General features: G+C 41.9%; 1 protein-coding gene across 1 annotated transcript in view; it reads right to left on the bottom strand.

The window, feature by feature from the left end:
* Window positions 1-1,370: 1,370 nt before the first annotated feature.
* Window positions 1,371-20,645, bottom strand: part of LOC311113014 (serine/threonine-protein phosphatase PP1-beta catalytic subunit) — a 28,256-nt gene continuing 8,981 nt past the window's right edge. The window contains exons 2-8 of the mRNA XM_084156132.1: window positions 8,307-8,438; window positions 7,758-7,988; window positions 7,385-7,489; window positions 6,880-6,951; window positions 6,201-6,352; window positions 2,331-2,465; window positions 1,371-1,913 (exon numbers count right to left, since the gene is read on the bottom strand). Coding sequence (XP_084012258.1) covers window positions 1,809-1,913; window positions 2,331-2,465; window positions 6,201-6,352; window positions 6,880-6,951; window positions 7,385-7,489; window positions 7,758-7,988; window positions 8,307-8,438 — 932 coding nt within the window. The 3' untranslated portion in view covers window positions 1,371-1,808. The remainder of the gene's footprint in view (window positions 1,914-2,330; window positions 2,466-6,200; window positions 6,353-6,879; window positions 6,952-7,384; window positions 7,490-7,757; window positions 7,989-8,306; window positions 8,439-20,645) is intronic.

The following is a 20,645-nucleotide window of genomic DNA, read 5'->3' on the forward strand; positions in this document are numbered from 1 at the left end:
TCTTATATCGACATAACCTGAAAGGCCGCTCAGCAAGGAAGAAGCCGCTGCTCCAAAACCGCCATTAAAAAAGCCAGACTACGGTTTGCAACTGCACATGGGGACAAAGATCGTACTTTTTGGTCTGATGAAACAAGAATATAACTGTTTGGCCAGAATGACCATTGTTACGTTTGGAGGAAAAAGGGGAATGCTTGCAAGCTGAAGAACACCATCCCAACCGTGAAACACGGGGGTGGCAGCATCATGCTGTGGGGGTGCTTTGCTGCAGGAGGACTGGTGCACTTCACAAAATAGATGGCATCATGAGGAAGAAAAATTATATTGATATATTGAAGCAACATCTCAAGACATCAGTCAGGAAGTTAAAGCTTGGTCGCAAATGGGTCTTCCAAATGGACAATGACCCCAAGCATGCTTCCAAAGTTGTGGCAAAATGGCTTAAGGACAACAACGTCAAGATATTGGTGTGGCCGTCACAAAACCCTGACCTCAATCCTATAGAAAATGTGTGGGCAGAACTGAAAAAGCATGTGCGAGCAAGGAGGCCTACGAACCTGACTCAGTTACACCAGCTCTGTCAGGACGAATGGGCCAACATTCTTGTGGAAGGCTACCCGAAACGTTTGACCCAAGTTAAACAATTTAAAGGCAATGCTACCAAATACTAATTGAGTGTATGTAAACTTCTGACCCACTGGGAATGTGATGAAAGAAATAAAAGCTGAAAGAAATAATTCTCTCTACTATTATTCTGACATTTAACATTCTTAATATAAAGTGGTGATCCTAACTGACCTAAGACAGGGAATGTTTACTAGGCTTAAACGTCAGAAATGGTGAAAAACTGAGTTTAAATGTATTTGGCTAAGATGTATGTAAACTTCCGACTTCAACTGTACATGTTACTGTACAGTGTTTAATACATACAATTCAGCTTTGTTTTATGGAACCACAATCATGCCAATCAGTTTGTCCACAATCATGCCAATCAGTTTGTCCACAATCATGCCAATCAGTTTGTTAGGTTGTGGCTGTGAGCAGGGATTTGATTAGTCAGGATCATCCTGTATGATTGTACAACAGAAACATTTAACACGTGCTACTACAGCGAAGGGAATCATCGCTATGTATATACATGCATTTGTGTAGTTATTCTGTGTTGAGGAATTTGAGTTGCTGCTGTTGGAATAGTTTTGATATGGTGACATTAAATGGATAGTTTCTATATTTTGGGGTTTTCATGTCTTTGTTCAATACTTGGGTGAACATCAAAACAAAACAAAAACAAGGATTAATGGAGTAGGTGTTCTATTTTTGTTTCTGCATAGAAGGCACTATCTATCAATAAAAAAAACTGACCATCTAAAAAAGGTTTTCACCATTTTATTTATTGAAAACCCAGCAGTCGTCATTAACACATGTTCTTACTGGACAGGTGGGAAGGAGTGAAATGGTCAACTGGAGCTAGTAGCCTGTCATTCTGTCATAAGCCGAAAAAGCAAGAAGAAAAAAACACTCTGCTATGCAAACAGAATGACCACCTTGTGTTCTTATTGTTTCATTTTAACACTACTTTTAAAAAACGGGTGTGGTTGGTTACACAGATGCTAAAAAAGCCTTTGGCAGGAGAGTGGTGCGCGACAGAACAGTTCAGAGAGGGGGGAATTAAAAACAAAAAGTTTGCTTTGGGTTTTATCTACTTCTTGCTCTGATGTGTTTCTCTTGTGGAAAGCTGATGAGGGACCGTCACTCATCCACGACGTCCCGCCATCTCCCTCCTCTCTCTCTCTTCCACGTTCCCTCGTTCACCGTTTCTTTGGTGGGACGGCTGTGCGGGGCGGGGTGACGGGTCGGCCGGAGTTCATCCCTCCGTACTGGTACTTGGCCTTCTTCTCAGACGGCTTCAGGATCTGCACAGTGATAGTGGACAAGGACATATACATGGACCATTAGGCCGTACATCTAAATCCCAATCAAAGGCATATACCACCTGTATAATTGTACCAATTTCTTCTTTAAGATGTTTGGTGAATCATTAAAACCAATAGGGACAATAAGAGACTAAACAGTATTTGTGATTATATCACACCTAAGGGTTGTTGTTCGGCCCCAGGTGTATCCCGGTGATAGTAGTGATATAATCACAATATAGAATGGACAAGAGGCGTATTGCTTAAACAGTGTACAAACTTCACTGTGTGGAATGATACATTTTAGGGACTTATGAGAATGTTCTCAGTCAGTGTCTCTGATTACATCCACATCAATCATACTCCATACAGACAGAAAACATCTGTTGTCAGAGGTACCAATGACACTGCTGTTACCTGGAAGGAGCACATTAGGGTCTCGTCAACACTCATCATGCCGCCGGCATTGTCAAACTCTCCACAGTAATTAGGAGCTGAGAACAGAGTCACCAGCTGCCGCTTGGCAAAGAACTCATAGCCATCCTCCACCACCTGGGGGAGGCACACACACAGTCAGCACATCAGTGGACCTGCAATATCACAGTCAAGATAGCCCTGGAAAATACATTGACTAAGTTGTAGTATTGCAACAGCAAGTGAGGTGTATAATACTTTTCATGTGCTGTTGTCTGTGTGCATGTCAGTGTATGAGTGCTTTATCTAAGAGTGAATGTTGTAAATTTATTTTTTTAAGGAGTGGTTTATGAGCCTGGCGGGTAGGAGCGTTGGGCCAGTAACCGAAAGGTTGCTGGATCGAATCCCTGAGATGACAAGGTAAAAATCTGTCGTTCTGCCCCTGAGCAAGGCAGTTAACCCACTGTTCCCCGGGCGCCGTGGATGTCGATTAAGGCAGCCCTCCACACCTCTCTGATTCAGAGCGGTTGGGGGTTAAACGCGGAAGACACATTTCAGTTGAATGCATTCAGTTGTACAACTGACTAGATATCCCCCTTTCCTTTCCTTTATGGGAAAGATAGACCGTTGGAGAGACACAGGAAAGGTAGAAGAGGAAGGGCAAGGGTCACTGGCCATGAATGTAGTACATTATGAAATTGATGAACTTCCTTAGTCTAGAACCTAGACTAGACTAAACTATAGGCTACCCACTGGGCACACGTCATTTTAACGTGGATAATTGGGCATATTTGGTTGAGATGTTGATCAATGAGTTTACAACCTATATTCACCCACTCAAAAAGACAGCCAAAAGTTAGTTACATTTGCAATGTGTTATCACTATGCTTCAAACCATCTAAAAAGCACAACCAAATTCCAATGGGAAAACTGTGTCAGATTTTTGGTTCAGTTGTCAACCAAATGTCTTTCATTGTGCTTTCAACCATTTGATAAAAGATTAATGTGTCATCACTGTACTTCATCTAATAGCAGAACCAAATGACCTGGATTGCAGTTGAGATTACATTAAAAGTACATGGTGCAAGTAATCAATGCCGTTCAAGATTCTGCGCAGACTATTACAGCAATTGTGAAGATCTCTACAGACCTGCGATAACCTATGTATGCTATCTTGAACATGCACGCTTTTTATGATGACATACAGTGGGGGAAAAAAGTATTTAGTCAGCCACCAATTGTGCAAGTTCTCCCACTTAAAAAGATGAGAGAGGCCTGTAATTTGCATCATAGGTACACGTCAACTATGACAGACAAATTGAGAAAAATAAATCCAGAAAATCACATTGTAGGATCTTTTATGAATTTATTTGCAAATTATGGTGGAAAATAAGTATTTGGTCACCTACAAACAAGCAACATTTCTGGCTCTCACAGACCTGTAACTTCTTCTTTATGAGGCTCCTCTGTCCTCCACTCGTTACCTGTATTAATGGCACCTGTTTGAACTTGTTATCAGTATAAAAGACACCTGTCCACAACCTCAAACAGTCACACTCCAAACTCCACTATGGCCAAGACCAAAGAGCTGTCAAAGGACACCAGAAACAAAATTGTAGACCTGCACCAGGCTGGGAAGACTGAATCTGCAATAGGTAAGCAGCTTGGTTTGAAGAAATCAACTGTGGGAGCAATTATTAGGAAATGGAAGACATACAAGACCACTGATAATCTCCCTCAATCTGGAGCTCCACGCTAGATCTCACCCCGTGGGGTCAAAATGATCACAAGAACGGTGAGCAAAAATCCCAGAACCACACAGGGGGACCTAGTGAATGACCTGCAGAGAGCTGGGACCAAAGTAACAAAGCCTACCATCAGTAACACACTACGCCACCAGGGACTCAAATCCTGCAGTGCGAGGCGTGTCCTGATGCTTAAGCCAGTACATGTCCAGAACCGTCTGAAGTTTGCTAGAGTGCATTTGGATGATCCAGAAGAGGATTGGGAGAATGTCATATGGTCAGATGAAACCAAAATAGAACTTTTTGGTAAAAACTCAACTTGTCGTGTTTGGAGGACAAAGAATGCTGAGTTGCATCCAAAGAACACCATACCTACTGTGAAGCATGGGGGTGGAAACATCATGCTTTGGGGCTGTTTTTCTGCAAAGGGACCAGGACGACTGATCCGTGTAAAGGAAAGAATGAATGGGGCCATGTATCGTGAGATTTTGAGTGAAAACCTCCTTCCATCAGCAAGGGCATTGAAGATGAAACGTGGCTGGGTCTTTCAGCATGACAATGATCCCAAACACACCGCCCGGGCAACGAAGGATTGGCTTCGTAAGAAGCATTTCAAGGTCCTGGAGTGGCCTAGGCAGTCTCCAGATCTCAACCCCATAGAAAATCTTTGGAAGGAGTTGAAAGTCCGTGTTGCCCAGCGACAGCCCCTGCTCTAGAGGAGATCTGCATGGAGGAATGGGCCAAAATACCAGCAACAGTGTGTGAAAACCTTGTGAAGACTTACAGAAAACGTTTGACCTGTGTCATTGCCATTGTTATTGACCAAATACTTATTTTCCACCATAATTTGCAAATAAATTCATAAAAAATCCTACAATGTTATTTTCTGGAGAGAAAAAAATCTCATTTTGTCTGTCATAGTTGACGTGTACCTATGATGAAAATTACAGGCCTCTCTCATCTTTTTAAGTGGGAGAACTTGCACAATTGGTGGCTGACTAAATACTTTTTTTCCCCACTGTAAGAAGACGTTTATAGTACAGTAACCTCAAAATGTGGCCATGGATGTGTTACTTATTTTAAAAAGGTTGAATGCTACAAACGTTTGTAAAATAGCCTTAACTTTAGGCTATTTACTGTATTACAAAAGTCATATTGAATTGTCTTTGGTTGACAACGCAACCAAATATCAACATTTAAAGGAGATGTATCTATTGCTTGGATAGTTCCACCTGAGTAAATGGCTTAATCCCATTCTTTAACTTTTATTTTTGGTTGAGATGGAGACGTTTAATTAATTTGCAAACCAATTGGAATTAAAGCCAGACGAATTCAGTGGCACAGATGGAAGTATCTAAGATCTCCTTTAAATGTTGATAGTTGGTTGCGTTGACAACCAAACACAATTAAATATCACTAAATATCATTACATTTGAAATCGACCAGAGCTTGAAACCCTAGGCCTATTGTACTGTCTATTTTTAGTTGAATTCTGTGTTGAATTCAAACAATAGCTGTTGATGACTTTGCAAATGCTATATAGGCCATCATTGATGGTAAAAGCGATAAAATATGGTCACATTTAATTTGCTCTGTTAAATCTACCCTTTGAAATTACTTTGATAGCAACAGTAAATCTATTTAGTTTTTAAGTGGAGATTGCTCAATAATCACTCTCACAATAGCATATTGGTAATAGTCGGTGACAAATATCATAGCTATGCTGGGCATGGTTAAAACCCTGGATGGGAGACTGTAGATAAAGGTAGCTGTAGATAGATCAATTCTTCAGTAGGAGGTGCTGACCCAGCCTATTGATTTTTTTCTTCAGATGGTGGATATAACATTGAAGATCTGACATTGTTTTAAAGGTACAAATTCAACACATTTTATAGAAGGTTTGTCTGTTAAAATTTGGTTACCATGATTACATAATCCTGTGGTTGAAATGTTACCCTCAAAACAACAGTTTATGTTGATTACTTTTTTCAAATCCAATGTATTTTCTACGTAGATTCCACGTCACAATACGTTGACTAATTACGTTGAAACAATGTTGACTCAACCAGTTTGTGCCCAGTGGGTAGTGTCTTTTTTCTATCAGAATGACAGGTCAGTTCAGTTGTACCTGGTGGGCTCTGCAGATGAGGTCCAGATCGTGGCGGTTGAGGAACTTGCTGACCACATCAGCCCCAAACGTGAACGAGACCCCACGGTCGTTCTCCCCCCAACCCTGAACGTCTTTGTCTGGGTCCGACCACAGCAGGTCGCACAGCAACCCTGGAACATGCACACACACACACACACAACCATAGCAGGATCTGAGAAGTGAACAATGGCCTCGGTGGTTCACATCGCGCCCATATAAGGAGATGTGTGCTACAAAGGTCTGATGAACAGATACTAGGCTTGGTCAAAATGTACTTCTTTAAAATGAACCAGATCCGCCAGGTTTTCTGTGAATTATTCAATGAGTATCAGAACCTTATTAAGATGTAACTATAGATAGGTCTACTGTATTGAAATAACAATAGGTTGATCATGGACAGAAAAACAGTCTTTGAAAGAATGTTTAAATAACCCATCTATGGTAATGTCAACAGTCAACTGGTTTAGAGAATCAGAAAAACTTTAACAAATAATTACTGTACAGTACAATAATCTGGGATCACGCTTTACTGTAGGCAATTTAATCAAATTTTGCTTTGGAAATACTGACCTCTACTCTCCACTAAAGGAAATAGCACATGTTTTTGTAGTGTTGGAGAGTTGGAAAGGAGATTGTGTGTGCGTGTATGTGGACCTACCCGTGTCAGGGACATCTGTGGGTCTCATGATGCGACGGATCTGCTCCATAGACTGCAGGTCTGGAGAGAGGCCTGGTAGGAGACAGAGGAGCACAGAGACACTGAGCCAACAGCACTCAGTCACAGTCATCCAAAACACATCAGTTTCAAATCCACACAATTCCACACACTTTCAAGGTCAGTTCTCCTGCCAGAACCAGCATGTTGTAGGAGACTGCTCTACACAGAGTCTTTAACTATTTTTGCACTTAGTCATAGTCATGACTCATGTCCAACACCTGCTTGCATTGTTATTCCATTGTATACATATTGAATACATGCATACATAGTATGTAATAAGTATTGTAATGCACAAAATAATGATGTTCAATAGGGTGTTCGTTTGACTGACAGTTAGGAGAAAAGGTTTGCTACATCAACTTTAATATTCATTTGCTGAGCAAGACAAAACGCTATGATCGGGAGACAGGGAGTTTGAGTGACAGCTCCTTCAGCAGTACTGTACCTCCATGGCAACAGAAGATCTTCTCGTCCACGATGGCAGCGATGGGAAGGCAGTTGAAGCAGTCAGTAAATGTCTTCCACAGCTTTATGTTGAATCTGCGCTTACCTGGAGAAAGAGTAAGAGAGATTAAGCTTAAATACACTTTATAACATCATCTGGGATCTTGTCAATTCAGCAACTTTACTCTTGTAACAGAGGCTGCCTGTGTTGAATGGCTGCATTTGTTTTTCCAAATAAAACATTAATTAGTGTGGGGGTGGGGTATTTGGCTCAATTACTTGTATAAAACACAAACAATTGCATGAGGCAATGTATTGAAATGTTTGTGTGTGTATGTGAGCAGAGCGTGTGTGCAAGCACACATACTACTCACACTCATCATAGAAGCCATAGATGCGGTTGATGGAGGCACACTCGTGGTTGCCCCTGAGGAGGAAGAAGTTCTCGGGGTATTTGATCTTGTAGGCCAGCAGTAGACAGATGGTTTCCAGGGACTGCTTCCCTCGGTCCACGTAGTCCCCCAGGAACAGGTAGTTGGCCTCTGGTGGGAAGCCCCCGTACTCAAAGAGCCGCAGCAGGTCTGTGTACTGTCCGTGGATGTCACCTGAGAGAGGGAGGAGGGGAGAGAAAGGAGATACTTAACCACCATAGCCTAGCCATCAACAGTCAGGGCAATTAATGAATAACAGGTGCAGAACTGGACATGAGGGAAACAATGTGTGTTCGAGATACACAGGTTCTGCGCAGACCAACAGATCTTCATAATCCCTGGAGAAGCATTTACTCAATGCGCTAGACATAGATATCCTATAATAATGTAATTGTATGGTGCTATAATAATCACACTCAATGTGATGAGGTTAAAAAGTGGAGGGGGATGTAGTGGGGATTCATCATCATTGTCATCATCATCACCACCTACCACAGATTTTGAGGGGCGCCTCCAGTTCCAGGAGGATTGGCTGGCTGAGGAAGATCTCTCTGGACTTAATGCAGAGGCCCCTCACCTCAGCCTCTGACATCTGCACGATCTTCCCAGGGCGACATCCCCGCACTGACACAGCGACACAGACAGTTAGATTGGATGGCAAAGGGTACTGGAACTTAAAAGGCACATTTCACTCATAAATATGTTTTCAGACCTCAAAAGTTCAGTGATGTCAAGATGAAACCACGTCCCACGACATCAGTTGTGGTTTCATCTTGACATTAGAATACTTCAGAGGTCTGAAAACTTCTGACAGACTTTGATTTGAAAGTGTAATGTCCCTTTAAGAACTGCATCTCATCTGTAGTGACACTTCACTTTTCTGCCAGGTGCAACAGACCTACAGTTGAAGTCGGAAGTTTACATACACCTTAGCCAAATACATTTAAACTCAGTTTTTCACAATTCCTGACATTTAATCCTAGTAAAATGTCCCTGTCTTAGGTCAGTTAGGATCACCACTTTATTTTAAGAATGTGAAATGTCAGAATAATAGTGAATAGAGAATTATTTCTTTCAGCTTTTATTTCTTTCATCACATTCCCAGTGGGTCAGAAGTTTACATACACTCAATTAGTATTTGGTAGCATTGCCTTTAAAATTGTTTAACTTGGGTCAAACGTTCCGGGTAGCCTTCCACAAGCTTCCCACAATAAGTTGGGTGAATTTTGGCCCATTCCTCCTGACAGAGCTGGTGTAACTGAGTCAGGTTCGTAGGCCTCCTTGCTCGCACACGCTTTTTCAGTTCTGCCCACACATTTTCTATAGGATTGAGGTCAGGGCTTTGTGATGGCCACACCAATATCTTGACTTTGTTGTCCTTAAGCCATTTTGCCACAACTTTGGAAGTATGCTTGGGGTCATTGTCCATTTGGAAGACCCATTTGCGACCAAGCTTTAACTTCCTGACTGATGTCTTGAGATGTTGCTTCAATATATCCACATAATTTTCCTTCCTCATGATGCCATCTATTTTGTGAAGTGCACCAGTCCCTCCTGCAGCAAAGCACCCCCACAGCATGATGCTGCCACCCCCGTGCTTCACGGTTGGGATGGTGTTCTTCGGCTTGCAAGTGTTCCCCTTTTTCCTCCAAACATAACGATGGTCATTATGGCCAAACAGTTCTATTTTTGTTTAATCAGACCAGAGGACATTTCTCCAAAAAGTACGATCTTTGTCCCCATGTGCAGTTGCAAACAGAAGTCTGGATTTTTTATGGTGGTTTTGGAGCAGTGGCTTCTTCCTTGCTGAGCGGCCTTTCAGGTTATGTCGATATAGGACTTGTTTTACTGTGGATATAGATACTTTTGTACCCGTTTCCTCCAGCATCTTCACAAGGTCCTTTGCCGTTGTTCTGGGATTGATTTGTACTTTTCGCACCAAAGTACGTTCATCTCTAGGAGACAGAACGCGTCTCCTTCCTGAGCGGTATGACGGTTGCGTGGTCCCATGGTATTTATACTTGCGTTCTATTGTTTGTAAAGATGAGCGTGGTACCTTCAGGCGTTTGGAAATTGCTCCCAAGGATGAACCAGACTTGTGGACGTCTACAATTTTCTTTCTGAGGTCTTGGCTGATTTATTTTGATATTCCCATGATGTCAAGCAAAGAGGCACTGAGTTTGAAGGTAGGCCTTGAAATACATCCACAGGTACACCTCCAATTGACTCAAATTATGTCAATTAGCCCAACAGAAGCTTCTAAAGCCATGACATCATTTTCTGGAATTTTCCAAGCTGTCTAAAAGGCACAGTCAACATAGCGTATGTAAACTTCTGACCCACTGGAATTGTGATACAGTGAATTATAAGTGAAATAATCTGTCTGTAAACAATTGTTGGAAAAATGACTTGTGTCATGCACAAAGTAGATGTCCTAACCGACTTGGCAAAACTATAGGTTTGTTAAAAATACATTTGTGGAGTGGTTGAAAAACGAGTTTTAATGACTCCAACCTAAGTGTATGTAAACTTCCGACTTCAACTGTACATTCTATATGTGACAGTGTTCTTTTTGGGCTTCTCAGAAGTCAGCGTGATAATAGTTTTAGTTATTCACTGTGTTAGCACACTGCCAACCCTGATGTTCTAGCAGTGTCTGAATCCTGGCTTAGGAAGGCCACCAAAAATTCTGAAATGTCCATCCTGAACTACAACATTTACCGTCTAGAGAGAACTGCCAAAGGGGGCGGAGTTGCAATCTACTGTAGAGATATAATAATAATATAATAATAATGCCATTTAGCAGACGCTTTTATCCAAAGCGACTTACAGTCATCCGTGCATACATATTTTTTTTTTGCGTATGGGTGGTCCCACTACCTTGGCGTTACAAGCGCCGTGCTCTACCAGCTGAGCTCTATCATACTATCCAGGTCTGTGCCCAAACAGTTTGAGCTTCTACTTCTAAAAATCCACCTTTCCAGAAATACGTTTCTCACTATTGCCGCTTGCTACAGACCCCCCTCAGCTCCCAGTTGTGCCCTGCACACCATATGTGAATTGCTTGCCCCCCATCTATCCTCAGAGTTCGTACTGCTTGGTGACCTAAACTGGGATATGCTTATTGTGTTATTGACTGTACGTTTTTGTTTATTCCATATGTAACTCTGTGTTGTTGTTGTTATCGCACTGCTTTGCTTTATCTTGGCCAGTTCGCAGTTGTAAATGAGAACTTCTTCTCAACTGGCTTACCTGGTTAAATAAAGGTGAAATAAAAATACATGTAAAAAATTCAGTACTACCGAGGCCTGCCTGAAGTGATAACTGGAGTGGGGTGGAGTGGAGGGAAAATGGACTAGTCCAGTTCAGGTTAGGAGCGCAGGCACAACACACTAGTAAGCAGGTACCATCTACTACCCCCAAGCACCCACCCCTTCTTCCTTTTACTTCCTTTTCACATTTTTCAAATCTGTGTTTATAACCACAACAGGAACACATGGCGAGTCAGTCCGGCCCAGTGTCCCAAGGGTGAGGTTTTCATGAAAAAGCCAAACAGGGTAAATATGAGGGCCTGGGTTGTGTCAACACAGCGGTCCAAATAGACTGATAGTCTATTTTCCCGCACAATGCCAGCCATTCAAAATAACTGGGGCAGGGCTGGGACTGTGTACAGTAAGTGCCTTTTCTCACACTATGTTAGCTACAGGTAGGCCTACTGTAACAGTAAAACAGCACTGGCTGTGGTTGTTGTTGTTATTTAACATGACATAATTGGGTCACATTCATTTAGGTAGCTATATGTAGACACAGGTGGCCCTAAAGTATTCCAAATGAAAAAGTCAATTGTGAACAATGGGCACAATTCATCATAGATTTGAGCAAACTAGGTTTCTTCAGTTATAACTACGAGAAAGGGTTTTCATTGCATGCATTTTGGAGGAAAAAAGCACAAAATATTCAAAAAATTGTACATTGCAGATGTAGATTGCAGATTGCCAAAGTCATGCACAATGGATTAGTTGCCATATCCGTAAGCATGTACACCATTTAGCAGTTTCATTGCCGCCCATTTAATGACAGACTACAGATCAGGCATGAGCCAGAGAACCAGAGATTCCTAGAAATGACTGAGCCACTGCCTAGCACCCGACCCGTAGCACTGGGGTAAATCCATTTGATTTGAATGAAACCTTCCATACATATTTGCCCGTTGTAGAAGTGCACAGAAAGTGATAAACTGTTGAGATTGATATCATTTAAAAGCTTACAAACAGGGTTGTAAAACTATTTTATAATTTATTTAATTGAAATATATAAATCCTGTAAAAATGTGTTGCTTTCAACGTCAATTATCTAAAAATATGTAGCTTAGACCCTATTTTACATCAACTGAGGTTTTTGTGTTGTGCCCGCCAAACGGTTGAGACAAAACATGCTCTTGAATACAGGGTGGGTGTCATGTTTTGGCTGATAGATGTACTAAAATGGGAATCAAATTTAAATTTCAACTCAGAGAATATCAGTTGTTTTAAATTATACTGTCAATCCTCTATAGGAAACCTATAGAAATATAGATAATAGAATGGACATGACCATTTAAGTTGACATTCGACGGTGGGAGGACCGGTGTAGAAATTAGAAGTTCAAATTTAAATTAAAATGTAAATGGTGTACCAGCTAAATTGCAGTGGTTTGATGGGATATGTCCATTCTATGCTTTATATTTCTATGATTGAAATGACACCCACCCTGTATTCAAGAGCATTTTGTGTCTCAAACGATGGCAGGCTCAACACAACAACCACAGATGATGTAGAGTAGGGTCTAAACTACAACATTTGCGAATATGAAGGAAATAAACTGAGTTCACGAGCTTTTAGATAATTGACATTAAAGGTTAATAAAAAGTCATAATTTTTTATTAAAAAACATGTTTTCAAAATGTATAAAATAGTTTGACAACCCTGTTTGTAAGCTTTTAAATGATATCAAACTCAACCATTTATCCTTTCCAGTGATAAAGACATTCATGTCTCATGGTATGTTGGGGTATACAAAATGGGTCAACTTCGAGCACCTTTATCTCCTGAATGTTTTGGAATTCAGGTCCAAAAAGTCAATTTCTGACCACTTCTTCCACGGACAAACATGTATGGAAAGTTTTCTATAAATGAAAAGGGATGCTGTCAAAAAGTGATTGAATTCAAATCGACTGGTACTTTGTGTGACCTGGCTATTTCTGCACCGAGACCTTAATCAAGCTGTATAAACATTCCCTCTTCTCCTCCAAACCCACAGGAGAACGTTATCTAAACACATCTAAACACATTCTAGCATCCCAAAGAGAGTCATATACCTTGAGGCCAGGAGGTAGACCTAAGTGGACCTAGCCTTCCTATTGAACAGTCTGCCCTCCTAGTAGGTGATCTAGAGAGGGGTCTCTATCAGAAAATATAGTCATACTCAGAAATATAGACAACACCGTCCGACTTCCAGCACACACACACACACACACACACACACACAGACTCCAGTGAGGATGAAACCTGAGGAGGCTGGGGTCAGCGGGGTGTGTGCATGTCTCTGTGTGTGTTGTCCTCAGACCCTCCACACACCCCCTCCACCTCTCCCCCTCAGACCAGTGGTGAGGTGTTTGCAGAGAAGCGACTGGGAGTCCCAACATAGGAGAGGAGAGCATCAACACAGATACCACAGCCGGCCACCACAACACTGGACTGGAGTGGATCGCCTTACACGTAATGGAAAGGTCTACATGACAGACATACACACTCGCAGCCGAAGCTACAGGGCAATTCCACAGTAACGGAATTACGCTTTGACTCAGATTTCTCACTTTAAAATGTCTGCCAAACAAAAACCATTGATTTTCATAGTTTAACAAACCATACAACTCTATGCATAAGGCAAGGACTACTTTGAACGATTTACACAGAAAATGTAACAAAAACTATTTCTGGAAGAACTGTGCAGATGCAAAGTTTGGAAACAGAATTACGGTTAAATCGCCTTCTGTTTTTTATGTGACCCCGTTTTCCAAAAACTCTTAAATATCTGCTCCAAATTAAGATTCAAATATGTCTGCAGGAAGAATGGGGTGTCAGCTATGACATGACACCTTGAGTAGAATTTGTTTTATTTTGGTTATTGAACTAAAGTTGGTAAAGTGGATTTACATCCGGTAACGGAATTACATCATGGGTCCCTGGTGCATAATTGCATCCTTGATGCAGAAATGCATAATTACAGATATTAATATAATTCTCTTCATGGTGATATGCAATATCCTTCTTTTGCATATTTGGGTATTATTGTACACACTGGCTGTTATTGTAATCCGCCCCCAAACAAGACCACATTTGGTTGGTCCGGACCAGACTAAATCTGAACCAAATCATAGACATCTATGTTTCACAAGTTTGGACATCACAGTACAGCACAGTAGAGTAGTGGAGTTCTGTACAGTACAGTAAAGTAGATATGTTCAGTACAGTAGATTACAGTACAATAGAGTACGGTATACTGTACTCTAGTGTGCTCAAGAGTCTACAATATTGTACTCTACTTTACTGTTCTGTAAAGGATTACATTTATTTGTATCGTCAATTGCACACAAGGTCCAACCAAAACCTGACTTCCGCTTTTAACCCAACCCCTCTGAATCGGAGAGGTGCAGGGGGCTGACACGTTGGTCATCCGGGGAGCTGTTGTTGAGGAGGGTTAACTGCCTTACTCAAGGGCAGAACAACACATTTTTCACCTTGTCGGCTCGGGAATTCGAACTGGCAACCTTTCGGTTACTGGCTCAACGCTCTAGCTGATAGGCCAGCTGTACTGTGCTCTACTGTACTCTACTGTTCTCTACTGTTCTCTACTGTGCTGTCCAAACTTGTGAAACAGACGTCTATGATTGGCTCAGATTTGGTCCGGCCAGGGCAGACTGACCAAATTTCTCCTACTTTTCAGAGTCCATGGACGTCCGTTGTGGGTCGGTGCTCAGTGGGTGAGGATGCTTGTTACAGTAAATGGAAAGAGGGTACACTCTTAGAAAGGTGCTACCTTTCCACAGAGGGTTATGCATGGAACCCAAAATGGTTCTAGTTGGAACCACAAAGGGTTCTTCTATGGCACGTGTCAAACTCATTCCACAGAGGGCCGAGTGTCTGCAGGTTTTTGCTCCTCCCTTGGACTTGATTGATGAATTAAGGTCACTGATTAGTAAGGAACTTCCCTCCCCTGGTTGTCTAGGTCTGAAAAAACAAAACCAGCAGACATTAGGCCCTCCATGGAATGAGTTTGACACCCCTGTCCTATGGGGACAGCCAAATAATCCTTTTGGAACCATTTTTTCTAAGAGTGTAGGTGGTAAGTGTCATGGTAGGTGTCAGTAAGAGCCGGGAGAGGTGACATTAACTGGAGAGAAATAGAAGAGAGAGAGAGAGAGAGAGCGGCAAAGAGAAAGAGAGAGAGAGCGAAAGTGAGAAGGAGGGGTTGTCCAGACTGTTTTTTTACAGTCTTGCTTTGACGACAGAAAGACAGTTATGAGCTGAACAGTATGCCAGTGGAAGGGAGGACAGTAGCAGGTGACCCAACTGTAGTTTGTGACTACTATGATTTCCCATTGTAGCCAATTTCAATTGCAGTAATTTCGTTACTGATTTGGTAACAGAACTATGAGTTTTAATAACTTAATAATCAATAAACAAAAACAATATACCTAATTGGTAGGTCTACCTTTACTTGTTACTTCTGTGAACTTTCATCATCCTCCCTCCTCATGATGGAGAGAAATTAGAAAATATCTTAAAGATATGTGGGTTTTTGGTAACGGAATTACAAGGCACAAGACAATGTGCTTTACACGCACACACACACACACACACACACACACAACACACAAAGATGTGCGCACACACATGTACACATCATTGTAAAACACACACACACACACACAGAAAGAAAGACATGTACACTGACACGTACACATACACACACACACACACACACACACTGCTGCCTGCCACCCACAGTCTTGTGACCTTGACTTCAGATGCAACCACTGGAGGATTCATGGGAGGTATCAATCCACTAACCCTGCCCCTTTTCTCTGCACTGCAGCGTTCGACGGCGAGGGGTGGTACCACAGGCAGTCACCATGGCAACACACCAGGCAGGTCATCTGCGAGGCAAGATGTTGATGAGCGTTGGTTGCTAGCTGAAGGCAGAGCTCCACTCCACCTACTCCATGGTGTGAATACTAATGTGTCATGTCATGGCCACTGACTGACGTGGTGAGCAGACTACAACAGCACACCCTAGGGCCAGGATGTTTATGAATAGGCGTCACCACTTGTTCGGTTGCGCCGAGTCAAAATGAGCCAGAGCCCTATAGAATAAACTGTAATTTTGTCAAATGTGCTTGAGTTGAAAAGACATTGAAGTGTTTTGTGGATTTCTATTGCTTTGTATGAGAGGTTGGTATGGGTTACAAGTTAGGTTTTACTTTGGTTTTGTTTGAAAAGGGAACCTCTCACTCCAACATCCAATTCATCACTCCTAATTTGGCCATGTTCTGACAGTGTGTGTGTGTGTGTGTACCCACACGTACAGACTGCAAAGGGGGGTCAGAGGAGAATAGGGGTACACAACCTGACCCTTCCTATGCCAGTACAAAATGTCCTTTCCAGTGGCCTGCACTCTTCCCTCTGCCAGATCAGATCACTGCTATGCATCTCTCCCATCCAGACCCTCTTCTTCTATCCTCTCCTCTTCTTTCCCCCTTTCTCCCTCTCTCTATTTATCTTATGGTTCTTCTAAAAGCTGTGGAATCCTGCCCAGCTAGCGCATAACGTTCTGAGAACCATATGTTTCTTAGAGCTTGGTGAGAGCATGGTTGTCCTAAGGTTATTTTGCATTCAACCTTCCCACAACAATCTGGGAATGGTGCAGGATAGTTGCTTGGATTTGAAACATTCTCAGCACATTTAAAGGAACTTGATAAAATAATGTTATTTTCTTGGTATTTCATTACTGTTTTCCAACTGGTTTGACATTGGGAATGTTCTCAAATAGTTCAGAGAACGTTAACAAACAATGTTCTTCTGTGGGAATTTCAGTACTTCATAACAATTCTTACAGGTTTCCTCAAGGTTCTATTTAAAGTCATGTTCTCAGAACATTAAGAAAACGTTCCATAAAAACCACAAGAAAACATTTGTAACGTTCTAAGAACGTTCTAAAAATGTTATTTAAAAACATTCCATTCGTCAACAAAACTCTCTCTATCCTCTATTTTGTTAAGTGTGTTCAGGTGTGTTGGCCGCGTCCACTAATTGGCCACGCCTGACCTTAATGAGTTCTTGTTTTCTTTGAAATGGGGTCTGTTTGAATAGACTAAAATGGTGGTGCAGTGGACTAATTCTATGGATAGAGAACAGAAAATCAGGTTCAAATCTCACTGACGCCCTGCCATAATAAAAATAAATGTGTTTGCATTAATGTCCAAGAAAATGTATTTCCATGTGTCCTATGTGCTTGGAGTTCAAAACAGTTAACCCAAACTAAGCTAGCAGTGTTATTAAAAGTGTTATTGCAAGTTAAGGAAGTTATTCAAAAACCTCAAAATAACCTATAATTTCCGTTCTCAGAACGTTAATAAAACCTCCAAGGAAAACTTTCAGGGAACCATAGTAAAAAGGTTCTCGGAATCTCCCTGCAACCTAAAAATGGACGTTTCCAGAACAGGCAACATTTTCAATTCCGTTCTCAGAACATTTAAAAAATGTTCTGTTTTACCGGTCAGGAAACGTATGGCTTCGTTCCCAGAACCAACGGGAAACCAAAAACGTACATTCCCACAACTTCCAAGGAACCAAATGTGCTAGCTAGGTGGTCCTTCCACCCCCCCTCACCTTCTATCTTGTATCTGTCTGTGAACTGTGTGTGACTTCAAAGGACAGCCTGGCACTGCCCCTCCCCTGAGACACACAACATTCCACACGGCCTATGCATACACACACACACACACACACACACAACACAGTACACACACACTTAGTGTACACACACCCCCCCCAGCTAGCGCATAATGTTCTGAGAAGCATATGTCCTATACTTATATTGCATACAATCTTCCCACAACTTTCTGGGAATGATGCAGGATAGCTGCAACATAGAAACAACGTTCTTCTGTGGTAATTTCAGTACTTCAGCATAACGCTTCCTACAGGTTTTTTCATGGTTCTATTTAAAGTTATGTTCTCAAATTGTTCCATGAACATTAAGAAACAACGTTCTTCTGTGGGAATTTCAGTACCTCATAACGTTTCCTACAGGTTTTTTCATGGTTCTATTTAAAGTTATGTTCTCAAATTGTTCCATGAACATTAAGAAACAACATTCTGCTGTGGGAATTTCAGTAGTTCAGCATAGCGTTTCTCAAATTGTGGCTTCATTCCTACAACCAACGTCAAACCAAAAACATACATTTCCACAACTTCCAAGGAACAAAATGTGCTAGCTGGGACACAGAGCACAGACACACACACAACACAACACAGCAGAAAACCTCCTGAGGGCTAGCTTGTCTTGTCTGGGCCAAAAAGGAGAGGAGTCAGTCACGTTCCTACACTACATCCTGATGTAACAAACCCAACCAGAGAGAGTTGCATCACAAAGCGATCCATGGTAGATGATGAGCCTAAAAAGGACAGTGTGGAGAGGGAAACTAAAGCAGGGTACATATCTAAGCAGCTTAGAGCAGAGAGCGCTGTTATTCAGAGACAGGGCTGAAGGCATTGGAGTTAGAGATAATTTTTCATTACATTTGCCCTGTTATTGTTGCCTTGTGTTTTTAGTGTTTGGACAACGGCCAACATTTTCACATTTAGCAAGTAATAAGTTATTCTGGATAAGAGCGTCTGCTAAATGACGTAAATGTAAATGTAAGTAATGCAAGGCTGTCTAGTGGGTAAAACAACATTTGGAACATGGAAGACTTAATAAACATTTGTGGGGGGGATTGTATTTTCAGTTTGTGTATGTATGTTGTTGTATTCTAGACAACACAAAGGTAGTCTTGTGGTTAGTTATAGGGCAACTTGTAGCCTATTTAGCAGTCATCTTTTTCGCTTCCTTGGCTGTGTTTTATTTAGGAAAGGGGTCAGGTGGGTTGAGAAGTTTTCCATTCATTGAAAAGAGCATAGAAGGAGAGAGAAACTGAATCACAGTCAGACCGTGCTTCTCCCAGCATTACCATATATGGGTGCTGTTTCGGAGGAGAGGAAGTAGGAAGTAATCACTCAAGACGAATGAGGACTGAGGGAGAGCACTTCAAAAGTCTTCAGCCACGACCAACTGATGCTAAGTGCACTAGCTAGGCTGGCTGTAGCCAGGGTCTGGGTTTTAGTGAGGTCTGGAGGAGAACAGCAAAAACAAGCAAAGATGACCCCAGCCATTATCACATTAGTTGCTGTAGCTTCATTCACGCCAGTCGATCTACAAACACATAGCGGTCATAGCCTATTAGCTATACAGTTAGCCGCTAAACATTAACTCAGCACTGGGATTAAAAGCTATAATTTAATACGTACAGAGGGCTTTGTTCGCAGAACAAGTATTTTATAAACAAAAGGTAAACAAATACATTTGCTTTACATAACTTTTTGTTGTTGTAGTTTTACAACTCATTTCCTGCAATTCTACACATTTTGCCATGACTTATGCCAAGTTACAGTAATATAATATCTAAGTGAGAGTGACTAAGAAAATCAAATGGGGGCCCCCTGGAGGTCAGGGCCCCTGGGCACGTGCCCTGTGTGCCTGGCTGGTAATTGGGCCATGATTACTACAAGTTAAGATTAGTCTAGTTAGTCTAGCCAGCTATCTAAAAAACATTTTTTACTGACATGGGCTAATTGAGTGACTGTCAGTGAGTGACATACTATAACAAGAGGAAAACTGCTGATGCACAACCAAGGTTCGAAATTTCACCTCGTGTATTCTACTATTCTACCTCGCAACAGTAAGTTGAGACCCCAACTCAGTTCCCAAATTGTATTTGATTTCATTCAAATAAATTACAGAGGTCCGGACCTCGGTGTCCTCGTATGTAGCTACGGCCCTGTAGCTACTAGCTAGCCATGTTCAATTAACAACATCTGACAAGAACAACAACAACTCACCCCACTGGCAGCCATGATGACGGAGGCCCATAACAATACATTCCCTGTCAGCTGCAGTCAGCCATTCACAATGTCAGCCCATTCACTATGTGGCAGCAAGGGCAACTCAGACTGATGTCACACTGACATACCACATTGACTGGGAATGCTTTTTAGTGTGGTTTTAACAGATAAATTGTCGGATTAAATATATTTGCTTTTTGTACATCCAATCAAGGTTTAAAGTCTCCACAAAAACATTGCAGTCTCTTCACACGAGTTAACAAAACTCCTGAATTTCAAGCAGCTTTTTCGGGACCACCACAGGTGTAACGGCTCAACTATGGTAATAGCCTTTGTGACCTTTCCCCAGTATCCATCTCCATTCTACTTTGTTGTTGTCATGCATCTCGCTTTCTCCCATTGGGCACCAGGCCAGGCTGGCTCAGCTGCCCCCCATCCACTCCCGTCATACCTCCTCCATCCCTCTCTCCCACACACAGGGGATGGAAAACAATGGCCCCACAGTGGACACGCAGTGGCTCGACTCCGGGTCCGAGAACAGGAGAGAATGTCAAGCAGAAATCCCAACTGCCTTCCATGGCATTTCAGACATTTTGTTCTCCTTCGTTTTTCTTCAGAGCACTTTGTT

The sequence above is a fragment of the Coregonus lavaretus genome (assembly GCF_964263955.1).
Source record: "Coregonus lavaretus genome assembly, chromosome: 39".
Lineage (NCBI taxonomy): Eukaryota > Metazoa > Chordata > Actinopteri > Salmoniformes > Salmonidae > Coregonus > Coregonus lavaretus.